The 17,993-nt window shown below is 35.5% G+C and overlaps 1 protein-coding gene across 12 annotated transcripts in view; it reads left to right on the plus strand.

Moving 5' to 3' along the window:
- The window catches only part of LOC142345526 (uncharacterized), a 19,807-nt gene extending 4,141 nt beyond the window's left edge, over window positions 1-15,666 (plus strand). For 2 of the 12 annotated variants that reach the window (XM_075397620.1, XM_075397627.1), the window contains exons 3-9: window positions 62-92; window positions 176-243; window positions 546-686; window positions 5,588-5,831; window positions 8,367-8,548; window positions 11,860-11,902; window positions 14,952-15,666. In XM_075397620.1, coding sequence (XP_075253735.1) covers window positions 5,660-5,831; window positions 8,367-8,548; window positions 11,860-11,902; window positions 14,952-15,565 — 1,011 coding nt within the window. In that variant the 5' untranslated portion in view covers window positions 62-92; window positions 176-243; window positions 546-686; window positions 5,588-5,659 and the 3' untranslated portion in view covers window positions 15,566-15,666. Of the gene's footprint in view, window positions 1-61; window positions 244-545; window positions 745-2,186; window positions 2,207-3,734; window positions 3,762-3,846; window positions 4,012-4,156; window positions 4,274-5,587; window positions 5,832-8,366; window positions 8,549-11,859; window positions 11,903-14,951 lie in introns of those variants that run through there. The other 10 variants (XM_075397611.1, XM_075397602.1, XM_075397685.1 and 7 more) reach the window with 10 other exon arrangements.
- The last annotated feature ends 2,327 nt before the right edge of the window (window positions 15,667-17,993 follow it).

Raw genomic sequence — 17,993 nt, forward strand, 5'->3', positions numbered from 1 at the left:
TTTCTGGGAAAGTTCAAAGGCAACTTAATATATTAAGAGAGGAAATAGGGGGAGAATTTAGGGGCTGCACCTCACAGTGAGAGAAGAACGGGGTTTGTGTTCTTCAGTGTGTCATGTGCTATGGCATTATTATATTTTCTTTTGTGTGTAATACTGAAAAGCCATCATACTGCAGATGTTATAGACGAAAGAGACAGTCTCTAGTGGTTCTGCCTACATCATCGACAGATCCCCCGGGGCGAGGTCCCAGACAAGTATTCCAGATACGTACGGATAATATGTCAGCCTGTACCTGTGTGTGTTTGGGGGGAGGGTTATTTTCCGAAACTACTACTTTTCAGCGTGAGTACTTTTCAAAAGAAATTTTTAATAATATATACATAACCATTTTAGCGGAACAATTTGTACTGGATATCTGTTTATTAGTGCCCCCGCCCGAAATTATAGCTCTAGGGTGGGGGTGGGAGTGTGCGCCTTACGCTCTCTACCCACCCCAAACAATTTCCATAACTTGGGACCTCGACCGATCTGGGCCTCCTTTTAAGTACACTCGGAGACAAAACTGAGTATTAACGAATTTTCCGATCAGGATTGCAAAGAGACGGTGTTTCCTTTCGAAGGGTACTTGTTGCAACCACAACAATATCAATCTATGGGACAGACGCCACAAGGAATCCCAGTATAGAGTCTGTGAAAGAGAAAAAAGTTTACAGTTTGGATCTATTCTCCCCCCCCCCCCCCACTCCAGCCTTTTTATGGCCAGTTTTATTTGTTTTATGGCCAGTTTTATTATAACCAGTTTCAACCCCCTTTAACAAATTATATTTTAGCACGTTACTGTGTTCTGTGAGGCGGGGGGGGGGGTAAAATTATGTACTCACTAAGCTAGTGTTTGTGTGTGTGTGTGCGTGTGTTGCGTGCTTGTGTGTGTGTGTGTGTTTGTGTGTGTGTGTGTGTGTGTTGCGTGCTTGTGTGTGTGTGTGTGTGTGTGTGTGTGTGTTTGTGTGTGTGTGTGTGTTTGGGGGGGGGGCAAATAGATCCTATAATTTCAAGAACCTGAAGAACCTGATAAGAACTAGAACATAATTGTTTACAACTATTGTAAATTGGGATCTACTCATTTTAAATATACAAAGAATCATGCTTAATTTTAAATTTGATTTGCTGACCTAAATTTTTAAACTCATTTACTGCGGGTTTCATAATTGTTGCAACGACTGATTTCTCATCGTAAAAAAACTTTGTGGTGATTTTTTTAAAATAAAATACTAAAACATTTTCTTTCCACGAGCTTAATCAGTATGATATGATCAAAATAATTTATATGCGAAGCTGCGACTTTCATTTTAAGTCCGTTTTTAGCTTGTAATTAGTCAATTTTAATAACTCTCATTCAAGTTTTATGATGACTAATACCACAAGGTTGGCCCTTCGAAAAGTTAACGAAATCCGAGGCGAAGCCGAGTGTTGATTTAATTTAGGGGGGGGGGGGGGGCATTAACAACTGTGTGAGCTAATATTTGGGATCAACTCTCGTTGCCATGACAACAAATGCATAGTTTACCGATGAAACAATTTGTTAATGTCCAATGAATTATCTCGATAGAAAGATGAAAGACGAAAGACTGGCCGAAAAAGATGGTCTAATCAGTTCCAGTGTGACGTCAGATAATAAGCTGTTGTAATCGCTTGCTATAGCTTCGAATTTTGCGCAAAATCTGATCTGATAGTCAAGAGGGATAAAGTCATGGATTCTGGAAAAACTGGTATAAAACCCGGCGGTATTGAGATTAAGTGATTTTTTAAAAAGTTTTTATAGAATATAAAACCGGAAAACTTCAGAAAATCAGAGCCAAAGAACTAAACTCATGTACACGTACTCGAGATTGAATTAACTAAATATTCACAGAGCGATACTCTCACTTATTCGGAAAGAATTTGCTTTGATAATAATATTGTTTGAGCTGAATTTTTTGTATATTAAAATTAAGTTCCACTTACTAAAAACGTCACGCAAGCCAACAGACATCCATTTTTTTCACTTCGCGAAAATTTAGTTCTTAACATCTCAACTCACAAAATCTAACCTTGACATGGAAAAATATGGAGATTTTTTTGTTTGTGCCAGTTTTCGCAGCTTAGTTGTTTGGTGCCAGCTCTTTCGAGTAATTTGCTTGGATTTCTGAAGATTGACACTGCATCTGAAGTATGTATGCAATGACTGATATCAGCACGGCAGAAACATCCACCTATAAAAAATAATCATCAGCCCCCCTTTTCATAATCTATAACCATCCATAGTTGACATTTTCCCCTCGTTTTCATTGTAAACGTATTTTTCTTGTTTACAATGGCAGAGGATATTTTCCGTTTGTGCCCCAAGCTTAGTGGGTTCAAATTATTTTCACCCTCCATACTACTACACGTACCATGTTTTTAAATAACAATTTTCGGTGTGATGACACGTGCTTTGTAACTGGAGGTGCATAACGTACAAACGGAAAAGATTCCAAACTGTTTCGTAATGACAGATAAATTTTTTCCTTAAGAAAAAAATTATTTTGATGAACTTTACAGAACAATGGACTAAAATGGAGGGGAACAATATTGCGCTTTTGCACTAATTGCGCAGCTATTTTATCCTACTTTTTAACCCAACGCTCACGTTTTACCGTAATCAATTTTCTTATGGCAACATATAGTTATGTTGTGACATATTCATAGATGAATAAATAAGAGCATAAACCAAAGTTTGATTAAAGTTTTCTATTCGGCACTTTGGCACAAGCGCCTTCAAATCAAGTCTTCACGTAATTGATGAATTTAAATTGTAGTTACCCGAGGAACTTACTGCCCTGACACGAGAAAAGTAAGGCCCAGAACCGAAATTTAAAACACTCTCGTGCACATTTTAAAATGCCCAAAAATCGGCAGTGTCAGAAGAAGTTAAAACCCTAGAAGTTGCTACTTAGCTAACTTCCATTGACTCTGCAGAAGACACTTGGAATTTCTGATTTAATATCTAGAACCGCTTCGCGATTCTCGATAAATGCCAGAAGATCTCAGTGACTTCAAGCACAGTCGCGTAACCATTGCTTAGAAAATTCCAGCATCCGAAATTTTTTTCGAAATGTTTTAGCTATAATGAAAAACTTATTTAGGAGAGCAAAAAAATGAACGCAATTAGGTGCTCTCTATCTATATGCTATAGCATGAATCCTAGCGACCCAAGGGATTTAGTGCCCTGACAGAAAGAAGTTATAAGTTAATTTCGAATTTATTTAGAGAGTCGAAGGGTATGAATACATCACTTTGTTAAGTGTATGAAAAATTGGAAGTTTTGATGCACCTTTATCTGGTCTCTGGTTTTTAAACAATTGTTGCGTGAACATATAACATTATAGTCCCTAATTATGTACTACACTCTGAGGTGATGTGTTAACTCTAACAATTTCTGAATTAGGAAACTGTTCAATCAAAATGAGCTAGGAACGGCAACTTAGTAGACTCGGGGCCGAGCATATTAGCTCTTTTAAGTCCAGTTTTGAATCCATTCTGTTTCGTTCCCTCTCCCCACCCCCACTTAATGTGCAAGTATCATTTACGCCCCCGGCGCCCGTGCTATTTTTTGCGTAATAACATGCTATATAACAATACATAATTTGCAACTAAGGGCATTAAAAACACTGGTGACCAAAGAATAGATTCGAAATTTTATATAGGACGTGTTGCAACGCGTGATATTTCTTAAATAACTAAAAGTTAATTTGCTATGTTGTTCAGCCTTCAGTTTTTTGTTTACTTCAGCGACTACTTAGTTTCCCACTATTTATATTTTACGGTTTTTGTGCATTCGTTTATTTTTACGTTTGAGGAAAGTGAAAAGTTAGGTTTTAATAGTGCCATACTGGCAAACTTAATAAAGCACCAATTAGAAATGAAATAAGTAGGGAAAAAATAGACAAATCTGCGTTAAAAAAGATATCATGTTTGAGTGCATGATTGCCGCAGGTGAGTTTTTATGACTATGCCAAAGAAGAATTTAGTTCAGCTCATTTTTGGTTTTAGCGTCTGATAAAAATTAACACTTGATTCACTTGATTTTTTGTGTCTTCAATTCTATTGGGCTTGTTTTCTTTATTTAATAACCTATACTGATTTATGCACAGACCTTAAAGGTCAGAGAACAACATTAAGGCAAACTTATTGTAAATTACAACTAAATAGAGCAGAAAACGATATCAACCAACAAAGAATCTGGATTTATTGAAGGGCAAAAATATATGCACAACAAATTTATTCTACTTAAAACCTTTAATTTTTTTTAATAAATTGATATTTTAGTAAACTGAAAAGGATTTTGCCAAAAAATTTTCTTCCTTTTCCTTTTTTAATAATAGCATACACATTATTTATGCAATCTTAACTGTGTTTGTTATTGATAAGCAAAAAAATAATCCTGATGTCTTAATAAACAACAGAAACCAAATGTTAAAAAGTAGGGATTCAGCTCTCCGGTTTACTGGGCATAAAATGTTTACTCCCACAGGCGAACGTGCTACTTTCACATAGTAACGCATTATACAACAAAATATAGTTTATTAGTGCGGGTATAAAAACAATTGGGGGTGAAACACAATAGGTCCAAACATGAAATCACATACAAATTTTACTGACAAAACGTAGTTGCCATGAAGCGAGTTATTCTTCGTGTTCTTATTAATCCGAATAACGAAAGAAAACAAATTCAATCTCAGTGAATTTGATAAATTAATGCGTTTAAACTGTTTTGTTTTGATGGCTGAAGTTTTGATGATAAAATCGATTTTTGATTTTAAAAAATAGGTGAACTTTGTCAACTTAACAATGTTTTATCTCGTATGCGAATGTTATATCTTTCCCCAAATCCTTATATAGGTAATAATAAAATAAATTATAACCATAAGTTTTGAGAGAAAGGGTTTTGTTTTCAAGTTGATGCTAATCGTGATCTATTCACTCAGGGATCGAAACTAAAGCTATGTCGATAAGATCTTGTTAAGATTCGTGGAAAGAACACATCGAGATATGTAAAAGCATGCAATATCTTTGAATTTGTTTTTTAAGAATTTGGCCTTTTTGGCCAAATAATTTTTATCAAAACATGTCCACACTTTTCATGAAAACTTTGTTGAGCAAAAATCTTGTATGTTATCACATTTTAAAACAATATCTGGGCAAGATAAATCATTCGTTTCAATGGTTATCTTTATTTGATAGCAAATTACACACCATAGTTAGTGTGGAACATGTGTGCATAAAAATGATAAGATTGTAATCAAAATAATTATAAAGATATAAATAATTGGGTTTCACCAATAAAAAAAGGATCTATTCTGTCCCCCCCCCGCTTAGTGAGCATAAATTTTTTATGACGCCCAGGCGACCGTGCTATTTTCTTACATAGTAACGTGCTATATAACAACATATAATTTGTAACTGGGAGCAATAAAAAACACTGGGGGGGGGGGGGGGCGAAAAAGAATAGATCCAAAAAAGAGTTACTAGACAAACTAGAAAACTGTATAATTCTGAATCAACATTTTAGAACAGCTGTTTTTGCCGTTCAGTATTTATTACTCGTCTTATTCAATCGGAGCAGAACTGAAAGAGAGCCATCATGTGTAAGCGAGGAACAGCTTTTGGTGTTGTTGGTGCTGTATTTGCGACTGTATCTCTCCTTTTTGTTCTGCCAGCTTTTGCCCCCCTTTCAAACTTTTACCCGTACGATAAAAGTGACATCATTCTTGACCCCAGGGAGATAAATGTTGCCACTTTGGCTATGCACATAATAGGGATCTGTTTTCAATCGTCGAAAAAACTCTTTGAGATTTTTTGATTTCATTTTTGTAAAAACTGGAAGTTTTGTTGCGGAAGTTTATCGATAAGTCCACAAGAGATGAGGGAAAGTTTGGTTGGGTACAAAAAAAATGAGAAACTCCACTTTGGGTTAGTGATTGTGGATTTTTTAATTGTTATCATCGAATAAACAATGCCCAATAAATTATTTTAACGGTGATCATATTTAATAGTAATGCTCAATAAAAAAATGTTCTTTCATTAAATACCTGTGAAGTTAATGCTTTTAAAAAGATACTGTTTTTAATGATTTTTGGACAAACTCTGAAAAAAAATGTGAAAATTTTCGGAAATAATCTGCGCTGGCAAGTTGTGATTTTGTGTAATGGCTAAGGACGATACCAGCAATGGGGGTATGAGGGGATAAAATTTCATGGAAATTCCTGTATTTTTTATATTTTATACCAATAGGATGCCCAAGTGAAAAAAAGCTTCAAAAAAATGAAATATCCTTGAAAGAGGAAAAATTGTTTCCCTTCCACTTGGATTTGGTCTTTTTGAGATATTTGAAAAATATGGCCTTAAGGCAACTGGGCAAGAACAATTACAATTTAGCAGAAACAGCGTGAAAGCAACTTTTACATCAATTATTTATGACTAAACGTCACAGATTTCAGGCCGCTTCCTCAAAAGTTGAACCTCATAAAACTATGGAAAAGCTCATTTTGAAAATGAACTGATAATTTCTTTTCACTTTTTTCAAGTATCATGATAACGACTATTTGCTCGACTATTTGCTCCAAAAAAATTTATTCATACTTTTGTCCCCAACAAAAATTTTGGTCGCCCACTATTTGCTTTATAGATACTCGAAGGGAACCAACTTTTAAGCGATACTAAATTCAAGAAAATAAAAACGATAAAAGTACAACTCTTACAACTGTAGATTTCCTTTCACTATTACCTTTGTTATTATCAATCAACAAAGATTTTGTGCTAAGCTTTTTTTTCGAGACAAGCAAATGAAAAGAGACAAATGACAAAAAAATGATGACGAGGTTAAAATGTCAGTATATTGGGAAAAGTCGCTCCTCTTCGTTTAATTGAAGAAATTTTCTGCTATTTCTTATTAACTTATGCCCCTCGACTACAACAAGCGAATCTTTGCAATAATACAGCAGGTAGTATTCGCAAAATGGTTATAAGGCCACTAAGCTGGGCAAGGGGGGACAAAATATCCCGAATTATTCCATCAAAAAAGGATGTTTAAAGGGGTTTTTCGTTAGAAAACCCCCTTCCAACAAATTTTAGTCCTATAATTTGGCTTAGAATATGGACAATTTCAATCTGCTACAATGAGCAGCTGTTTAACAAGTGATTCTATAAGAAGGAGCTGAATAAAATAATTTTTCGTCAATTGAAAATTAGAAATTCTCTCTACTGATTTCAGTCAGCCCCATACAAAGTTGAATAGGCTTCATTAAAACCAGTAAAACAAACTGTCTATGTATTGCGAACAAAGTTTCTTCTTTAGAAACTTTGTTTCTCAGAAAATAAGGTTTTGAGAGCATCAAAGTCAATTCTTTCTTCAACAAAACAAAACTGAATAAAACTGTATTATCACTAATATGATTTATAGAATCCAAACACGATAATATGTAATTTACCGCTCAAAGAATGGTGCTTCATTAAGCAATGTATTTCAATATAATAAGACAAAATTAGTTTCTTCCGTGTTTGGTAGTTTTTCGAGCTCCATTTACACTGCTAGTCTCCTGGTTTTACGTTAAAAATTGCTTTAGTTGGTTGTAGATAAGGATGTTGACAAAATGTAAATGTTTTTCATAAAGTCTCTTTTTCAGTGTAAATCAGATGCCATGCAAAATTTTCGAACAATATAAATTTGTTGAATAATCTGTATCAACAAAAGGTTGATTCGCAAACCAATTTTAAAGAATTTGATGTTTTTTTGTAATAAACTGTTCAAGTTTTCCCAGCTTTGCAATATTGTTATGCCGATAGTGAGATAGTTCAAGTTTGAAATTCAGTTTCACGTTATGTTTGATAATCTCATATCGATCAAATTACTAAATATGTATGCTGACAAAAATGAACAAATCAATGTGGTTTCGATAGAATGTAGTAATGAATTTTGCTTGATATGTTATTCCAGCTTCACTTTTTGATTTGGCTTTGAATTTGTTTGGTTTTTTACAAAGCTCGGCGTCAACAGAAGTACTTGAGTTCCAAAGACAAAATTTTGAAAAATTATCAGTATGATATCTTCTTAAGTTCGATTTATGTTCGATTTAAAAAAACAAATAGCACTTAGTTTCTCTCAAAAAAAGTCACTTGGGAATGGATGCAATAGAGACCTAATCGTGTACCCCCATTGCCTTTTCTATTTGACTGTGCAACTCTGTACCCACCAAATACAATAAATAACCGCTTATGTATTTAGAAAGAAAATAAAAAAAAATTACTTTTTTATATTTGAAAAATTGCAGTGAACAGATCCCTTCTCATTCTAGCCAGCATTTTGATAATTGTGTGCATTGTTACATTCTCTGTGTTAATGTGTACAAAGAAAACAAACGAAAGAAAATGTTCGAACATTCTAAATTTGGTGTGCCACGTTTCTGCTGAAGTCTTTCTCCTCATAACCGGAGTTCTGTTAAGCGCTCTGACTTACGATGAAATCAATAGCAATGGAAAACATTTTAACTTCCCGAATTTAAAATAGCGATCAGGAAAGTTTACAGCTGAGCAATTGAAAAGCGTTAGTGGCGGAGGACGTTGGTGTAGCCTAATTTAAGTCTAGCTGAATGAGAATAAAGGAGATATAAAATCAAATAAATATGGGGAGGGGAGTTGGGGGGTGCAGCCACGGAAAGGCCGAGTGAAGTGCGAGCAACCCGACCGAACAATAAATCGACGACTACTGATTTAGTTCCTGATTTCTCACGTTTATTGTTCTCCTTCTAATTAACCAATCAGATTGTTTGGCCAATTAAGTTCACCCTTCTCGAAAAGTCCAAAACGAAGTGACCTCTGATCAGACCATCTTCCAGCGCACACCAGAGCATCGTGCTATCGGATTACATGGTCTGGAAAATCTTCGACTGCAATTTAGTCTGGACAATGGTTTGGAACCTGTCTAATCAGAGGTCAGTTCCGTCAGGGATGAACTGATCAGAGGTGGATTCGGCGCACGCTTAGTTTGTTCAAAGGGTGTCTCAAGCACACGATAGGCTGATCAGCGAACTTTAGTCTGATCAGAAGCAGTATCAATAATACGATTTTCTGATCAGACACTTATTTCAAACGCACGAAAATCTGATCAGAGACTGCTGCAAACGCTCGAAAAACATATGTTCTCCGACGTCCCTATTTGGATGTAAGGAGGTTGATTAATTTAGGTTACAAAATTGGCCGAAAAGCGAAAAATTCAACAAGTAATCACCAAAAAATCAAACTACATCACAATTAAACAAAACAAAGAATATCAATAAACCATCTGCACTGTTAATTGTCACAAAAGTTGATCACTAAAAACATATTGAAGAGAAAGTTTTTTTACGTCATGTAATAGAAAAACTTTTAATCTAATCACAGATAATTTCAAACGCACTATAGTCTGAACAATGATCTCAAAGTTGTCTGGACAAAGGTCTGACACCAGTCTGATCAGAGGTCACTTCTGTTCATTGTAGCTTGGAAGGAAAACCTTAAAGTTTAAAGAAATTTCCACAGAGTGGGTCAAAACAGTACAACTAACTCCTGTCAACTTTGAAACTTTATTGTTTTCATAACTAAAAAAAATTCCCACGCAATCTCAGGCCGTCAAAGTTAGGATTAGTTTCTTTTTGCATTTTTGTAATTTTGTTAGAAATTGTCGACAAATTTTAAAATGAGTTTCAAATTTTCAACTGATTCTTTTAATTTCTTAATATGCGTAATCGTTTGTCTTTAAATAGTTGTTTGCAATTTTCAAATAGTTGTTTACGAACTTCAAAAATTAGTTGATTTGAAAAAATGATGAGTTTTAGCAGGATAAAAAAAATCCCAGTTATATCCTGATTTTGAGTTCAATGAAACATTAAAATGAATAAAACAAATAGAAGATCGAAACAAACTAACTGCTTCAAACACGTAGGCTTGACAACAATTACTTCCATCACAATTGTTATTGCAATTAAAATTTTCTTGCGGTTTCAATTGAATTTGTTAGTCCATAAAACACTGTGCAATGGTTAGGCTACATATCGAACACTGAACCAAAAAATCTGAATAATAAAATCTGTCGTGCTTCTGCTTTCATTTCCTTTTAAAAAGGAAAGACCGACATAAAAAAAAACAAAAACAAATTTCCTTAGCATTTTTCTGTTTAGGTGGAAAGCAGTTTTGATTAAAACTTTGAAAATTAAAGCTTTGTCTCCTGGACTCGATTACATCAATTTTCACTTTTTTCAATTACATAAAAACTTTCTCGCAAACTCAACTGCGAATTTGAATTGAAATATTGTCATAGGCAATGCCAAAATATTTAAATTAGAACTTTCGCTTTGTCAAACTTTTCGAAGCATAAATTTATTTCAACTTTATCAGTTTTCATTCTTTCATTGCTCTTGTTTTGGGTTTCTCTCTGCCCTCTCTTCCTCTTTTTTTCAAACTTTAGCATCTTGAAGGTTCAAAAAATAAAATTTTCAAGGCTATTGCTAAATAAACTCAAAAAAGAGTTCCGCACACATCCTGGCAAAAAAGTTTTAAGGTAAGTTGATTTTTGAATAAATTCGCTAATGCATAATTTCACTTTGTGTTGAGCCAAACAAAGTTTATCAGCCTATAGTGGTTGGTCTAAGATGTAATCATTTTGAATGTAGTTTCAACCGCACAAAAAACGCTATACATATTAAGCCAACAGTTTCAGTTTAAACTTCAAATGAATTGCATCAAATTTCGTAAAAACACGAAGGCGCAGCCACGGATGGCAGACCTAATAATACACTTTTATATGTTCTTTGTGAACTGCAATGTTTTTTCGGGCTAATGTTTCCGATGTAAAATGAGTATTTGGTTTCAATTTTTCTCATCAGATTTTAATTTGGCTCTGTTTATGACGCTTGAGCATAGATGATAGACGTATCCAAAGAACTGAATTTTATTTTTGTGAGCTTTCTGGGCATTTGGTGAAATAATCATACTACCAAATAACCTGAAAACTTGTTTTTCATACATTTTTTCTTATCCAGTTGATACTTTATTGCAAGACGATGAGAACGAAAGAGATAGTAAACACAAGTTTGAATAAACATTTTACATTTTTCACATTCGTTACGGGCATCTGCTGGTACTAAATGCTTGAATAAATTTACTCGTTTTTTGCCAGATCTCCTTTTTCCTGTGTTAATACATTGTGAGTGCGAAACATACTTACATACTTCGCGGTAGAAAAGGCGATGCCCTATATGGAATTTGCAGTTAGTATTTTTTGCCTTTAAACTCGAAGTTGAAAAATGAAAACTGCTTTCCACCGCAAAATATGTTTGATTTAATCTCGTTCTAAAAAAGAATTGTGCGGCAGGTTTATTGCAGCATAATTCCTCAATTTAGCAATCGTAAAACATTGAATCGTAAAATTGAGCAGCAAAAGGATTAAAATGATTAAAGTTTTTTAAAACGCCCTTACAGCCAAACGTAACTACTTATAACATTTGTTTGATTCTATTTTTGATTTTGAGGCTCTTAATTGCTTTGTGGAAATCACTTTGACAAAATTTAAGCGCTTTCCGCATTTGACGCAAGTCGGCGCCTGAAAGTGCCAGCCATTTTTTTGCAAGTAATCTTTTTCCTACAAGGGGAAGGACCCAAAATGTCATACATTAGTGATTATGCCAGCTCCAGAGATACATCTCAACATCAGGGAGATTGAGCGTTACCGAGACAGATTGGGATGGGGTGGGGACAAGATAAACTGTTTGAGCATAACTGAATAAGGTTGCGTAAATGTTTTCCAAATAAGGTACCTATTTCGACCGATCGAGAAGCAGACGATCTTCTACCAGTCAGTGAAATACTTAACATCAATCATTTCTTCTCTTCAAAACGATTAGGAGAATTTGTTTCGCTAAGGGGGGGGGGCAAAATAGATCCAAGAAATTATATATTATCTTTTTCTTTTGTGCCTTACCCCAGATTTGTTGGTACGTATTATTTGATCCCCTAACCACGTGCCATACGATTTACTGTTTACTATGTTTACTAAACCATTTACTACTATGTAATGACACCTGCTTTGGGGGTGCATAAAGTACTTCGGGTTGAGCGCAAACAGAGACCAATAATTCAGTAGAGGTTATCGGAGAACAATACTCTGAATTTCAAGGTAGTAACTTCAAAAAATATTATCCGGCTACGAAAGGTTTCCCTTAATGTAATACATTTCTGAATAAGTTTGCAGCATTAATTTGCAGCATTAATTTAATTAAATTGATCTATTTATCAAAATTCTGCACAGATTTAACTGTACAGATTAGTGCACTCAAAAATTAAAGGGCGTTTTGGACCTCCAAATAAACATTTTTGCCCTCTCCATATTACCAGTTGAGAATTAACTATGCTTAAGCTATCGACAATCAAACCCAGATAGACCCACAAAAGCCCCCCCACCCCCCCCCCCCCGAGCAATTTTTACTTGACAACTTTTGTTACTTTAATTTGTTATGTTGATTAAATTGAGACCCAACGCAAACAATGGTTGCATGGCGCAATGAGGAGCTTCACAAAATAGTTTAAAAGCGGCAGAAAATGGCTTGAAAAGAACTCAGAGACTTCATTACTCAGAGCTACAGTAAAACAGAATTTAGCGCACAATAAATTGGAAATAATTTTTTTGATGACTTACCTTGAAATGTAATACAAGATAAGCACACGGTGAAAAACATAAGATTGCTGTTTAAAGTCCGTTATTGGAATGATAAAATCACAACAACCTAATTTCTGCTGTTTTTTTTTCATTGCCCTTGAAAGAAAATAAAAAATAATTTTGGTAAACTTGTGCATCTTTTCTTTGCAAATTTTTCGTTTGACCCTTTTGCTCTAGAGCATGCTTCCGATTTCATTTCTGTTGTGACCCCTTCACTCTTGACTCGTTGATTTTTAGTGACCTAAACAAATCTTATTCAGACACTAAGTCTGTTGTTTAAACAAAAATCATTGTAAGTTAAGCCAAGACAAGGCCCTGATAGCAGAGTGAGCAATTTGCCGAGAAATTACAACTGACGCCGTGGGTTTGAACACATCGTTTATCAAAACTTTTTTGCACCCATAAAAACTACATATGTGGTATAGCCCGCTCTGAACTCAATTGCCCGCTTTTCGATCGAGAGCAATTTGTTTGACGGTAGTCGGTTTATGTCCCAGAAACAAAAACTGAAAAACAATTGATTTATGAAAAATATTAATAGTTAGGAAAATGTCTTCAAAACAAAATGATACAATTAATTAGGGGGATCGATTCTAATTCGGCCTCCCATTGTTTTTTATGCAACCAATTACAATTTTGTGTGTTGTTATAAAGCAGATTTCGATGTTAAAAATAGCAGGTCCGCATGGGGCGTAAAAGTTAAGTGCCCATTAACCTGGGGGAAGGGGTCGAAACAGAATAGGTCCAAATAGGAAGCCTTATATGCATCAAAATTAACACAAAGCAATCTAAATATGTTTTGAAAACAAAGTATTGAGCTAAAAATACAAAAAATTAAATCAAAAGTTTTGGAGAGTGGAAATTCAGTTTAACGAATCACGGTATATCTAGACCATGCCGAGTCCTAAAGTGTTCTCTTTCGCGCTTTACATTTTAAATCAACAAAACTTCCGGTTTTTTTAGCCCGTTTTTTCCCTTAGAGTCTTAGATTCGTCTTTTTGAAATCCAATACAACTACGTTATATTCATTTAAGTCAAGAGACTCCTCGAACCATTTTTAAATTGTTAAGCTAGGAGGCCTTTGTCAAACTTAATTTTCCACCAAGTTTTCACTTAAAAGAACTCAATCAATCAAAAACAAAAAAACAAACTGATTTAAATTCGTCAGTTGATCACAATTTGAGACACAATTCTCAATTTCAACAAATAGGTTGTGATATAGTAGACATGGCAAGCGCAGTTTTGCATGATTTACTGCAAAACAGAAGGCAAATGTTATTTATACTAATTTTTGTTGTTGTTTTTCGCGTAATCGTAGCCGAACAGCATTAAGCCGCAGCAGTGTTCTCAGCTGCCCTTTTCTGATTATTCCCAACTTTTCAGTCTGTTTTTTATTGGAAGCAGTGCTCTTTGGCCATTGGGTTCTTCTTTGCGTCTGAAATATTGATGATGTGGTACCATCATTGCTGCCATTATTGATCAGGCTATACGCAACCTGAAGCTATGGTTAAATCAGAGCTCAACGTCATATAGATACCTTTATGGGGGCGAGGAATTGAACTCACAATGATTGGCATGTGAAGAAAACAACTTAATAAATTTGGGCTGGAGATGATTAATTGCTCTTGATCGAAGTTCACAGCAATTATTGTAAACGTGTGTGAATTTTTTTATGCAAATTTTTTGCTTGACAATTTTGCGCATTTCTTCTAGAACATTCTTTGACTTCTCAAGTGACTTTTTTACACTTTCGTTCAACATTTTTGAGCGATCTCTATTGCTCTCTCCGAAGTAAAGCTTGTTGCTAATATATAATCGGTTGCAGTTTGGGTAATTTAGTGAGTCATAGCGCAGTAGTTAGCGCGGGTGTCTGTGCATCGGGAGGTCAAAGCTTCGAATCCCGTTGGGGGAAAGCCTCAATTAAATTGCCCCGTTGGTTGTTCAAGAACAATTCTTCCGACATTTGTCGGCTTCTGTTAATCTAAGATGATAATCAAAAAGTATGTCAGTTTTTCATGTCCAAAAATCAGAGCTAAATTTTCAAAAACAGGCAAAATATTTTATAGATTGCATTTAAATTTGTGAAACTTTTTCTAACATTGTTCAATCATATCAGGTTTGTATTTTGGGTCAAAAAAGTAAAAAGAAATTATTTAATTAATATTTAATGAAGAGAAGTAATTCGAAGAAATTGGAGGTGTCGAGACAAGAACAACTTATATCCAAGTGCACTCAACTGTCGCTAGCGAACACAATTACGAAGGTTTAGTCTGGACGGGGTTTGTATTTTTCTCAATTTCGTTTGCAATGGCAGTTTGTGTGTTCGCCTGTGTTCCTAACAATTACAAGGGATGCTGTGGTGGATCACGAGAAGATGATACAATTGTCGTTCCGCCACAGTCTGGTCAACCTCCACCTCAAGGGTATCCACCTCAAAGTTACCCTCCACCCCAAGGTTATCCGCCTCAAGGATACCCTCCACCCCAAGGGTACCAGTCTGTGGGAAACACCCATCAGGGATATCCACCCCAAGGATATCCACCACAGGGATATCCACCCCAAGGATATCCACCACAGGGGTATCCACATCAAGGAAATCCACCACAGGGGTATCCACCTCAAGGAAATCCGCCAGAAGGAACTCCACCCCAGGAAAAGCGGAAATCGGAAGACAAAGCTCCCCGGGGCAATCCTCAATCAGGAGATGAAAATCGAAATCCTCAAGCCAGTCCACCCTCGACAGGTGGAAAATCGAGGGAGAGAAAACGATCTTCTCAGCAGCGGGAGCAAAGGGAAAAGTAGAAATTTAGCTTCATATCAGGGAAAATTATTAAAACACTTTCTTCATTACAGGCGTCTACCGGTACCCAATTAAAGATATTACCCCCCCCCCCCTCTCTTACAACGAGTCACTAAGATAATATGGAAAGCGCTTCGATTACGGATGTGAAAAAAAATGTACTGTTTGAGCCAAAGTTTTCATTTTATTAAGATTCAAAATTGACAAAATTTACTCGAAAAATTTGGTAACGGAAGACGCTTTGTATGTTATCTTACTTTTAAACTTAAAAACTGAAGAAAAAAGAATAATTGGTTATGTAAAAACTGTATATTCATAGACCAATATTACTTCTGCAATTAATTTTTCGTTTGCCCTAAAGTAGGGGTTTAGAAATGATTCAGTAGCAACAAATAGAACTGTACAAATAACTAAGCAAGAATTTAAAAATCAGAAAATATGCAGCAAATGTTTTCATCTTAGCCCAATTTGAGGTCTCTGAAGGAACAATTTTCAATCAGATTGTCGCACACCAAAAATTGCCTCTGTTTAAATCTCTCGCGTGTTGTTTCTCGACATTTATGATCCGCTCTTCAGATTCCAGATGAGAAATAAATTCTGATCCCGCACTGAGCTTACCCGAATCAGAAAAAAAATTTAAAAGATCTCAGACCTGACCTAGAGACTGATCAAGTTAAAATCAAGGCTGCTAAAAATATTCCAGAGTCGATTTCCGAGGCTTCAGGTGCTTCGTGGATAGAAAAATATCAAGTGCGGGGTTCTCTGCTCAGAAGTTCACAAGTCCTCGGTCACTCTGTGAAAAACCAAACCAAGAACAGAGTGTTAGAATGGTTCATTTCGCAAGGTTAATGCACACATTTATCGTTTTAAACAGCTTCATATACAAAAAAAAACACCATTTCCAACAGAAAATAATTTAAACAACTATGAATGCTATTTTTAATTGCTCTTGAACGAAGTTCATAGCAATTATTGTAAACGTGCGTATCTTTTTTTATGCAAAATTTTCGCTTGACAATTTTGACTTTTCGAGTGACTTTTACGCCATTGACTTTTTGCGTTTCGCGTGATCGGAAATTCTCTCTCAATCACAATTTCAAGCAGCTGCATTCAATTGGCGGCAATTTAATACTAAAAGTCAAATGAAAAGTCCGCCGAAACTGCTGCCATTTTTTTACTTTAAATCTTAATAGTGGTATATGTTAGCCTCTAATGTGGTTATTTGAAGCCCACTATTGAACTTCTTAGTCCCATTTAGGCTACCCCTCCCTCCTTCCCCCTCCACCGAATGAAGCGGGCTGCAATTGATTAGAGCTCCCACTAGTCGTTCGAGAGCAATTCTTCCGACGTTTAGTCGGTTATATTTGAACTATAATAATTGCAAAAAATTGGGTAGGATGACCCCCTCCAAGCCCTTAGATATTATTAAAATACAAATTCAGTGCTACCATTAAATACAAGGTTGCGAGAGAACAACCTAATGTAAATTATGCATATGAGAAATTTGAAACAGTTTGACAGGAGGAAGCTCTACTTGTTCAACGTATACTTGGCTGGAGTAATGAAGCCTTGAGGAACAAGAAAGAATCTGAGATCGGTTTATCAGATTCCCAAGTACGAGAACTCAAGACTAGTGGATGTAAATTGGTAGCACACAACGCTTGCAAGTAAGAGATGCTGGATCGAATCCAGTACTGGTCTTTTTCACAGTAGTTAACACACACACACACACACTCACAAACACACACACACACAAACAAACACACACACACGCGTGCTTGAACACAACACACACACACAGACACACACACACTCACACACACGCACAAACACACACACACACAAACATACACACACCAACACACACACACACAAACGCACACACACACACACACAAACACAACACACACACACAAACAAACACACACACTCACACACAAACACACCCACAAACACACACACACACACTTACAAACACACAAACATACATACACGCTTACACACACACTCACACACACACACAAACACACACACACTCACACAAACACAAACACACACACACACACTCACACATACACAAACACACACACACACAAAATTTTGAAAGCTAAGCTAATCAAGTCTTTGCGTCTGGCTGACCTAATAAGACTATAAGCAGAACTAAAAAGACTATAATGAATTATTATTGTTACAATTATGAGTTGACTTCTGTTTAGCGTCAACGAAATGGATATTTTATGAATCTTGCATCGCAGAATCATTTTTGCAACGTTAGTATTGTATGATATGCACCATTTTATTGCAATTCTATCCAAAAGCTTGATTGGTTTTTAGTTGAAACATTAATAGAACGGTTGAATTTTACCTAATTTTGCAAAACATGCTTTTCTTTCCGTTGGATTTGTTGAGTTCATCTCACGCAGAAAAATT

The sequence above is a fragment of the Convolutriloba macropyga genome, chromosome 1 (assembly GCF_964194025.1).
Source record: "Convolutriloba macropyga chromosome 1, txConMacr16.3, whole genome shotgun sequence".
Classification (NCBI taxonomy): Eukaryota; Metazoa; Xenacoelomorpha; order Acoela; family Convolutidae; genus Convolutriloba; species Convolutriloba macropyga.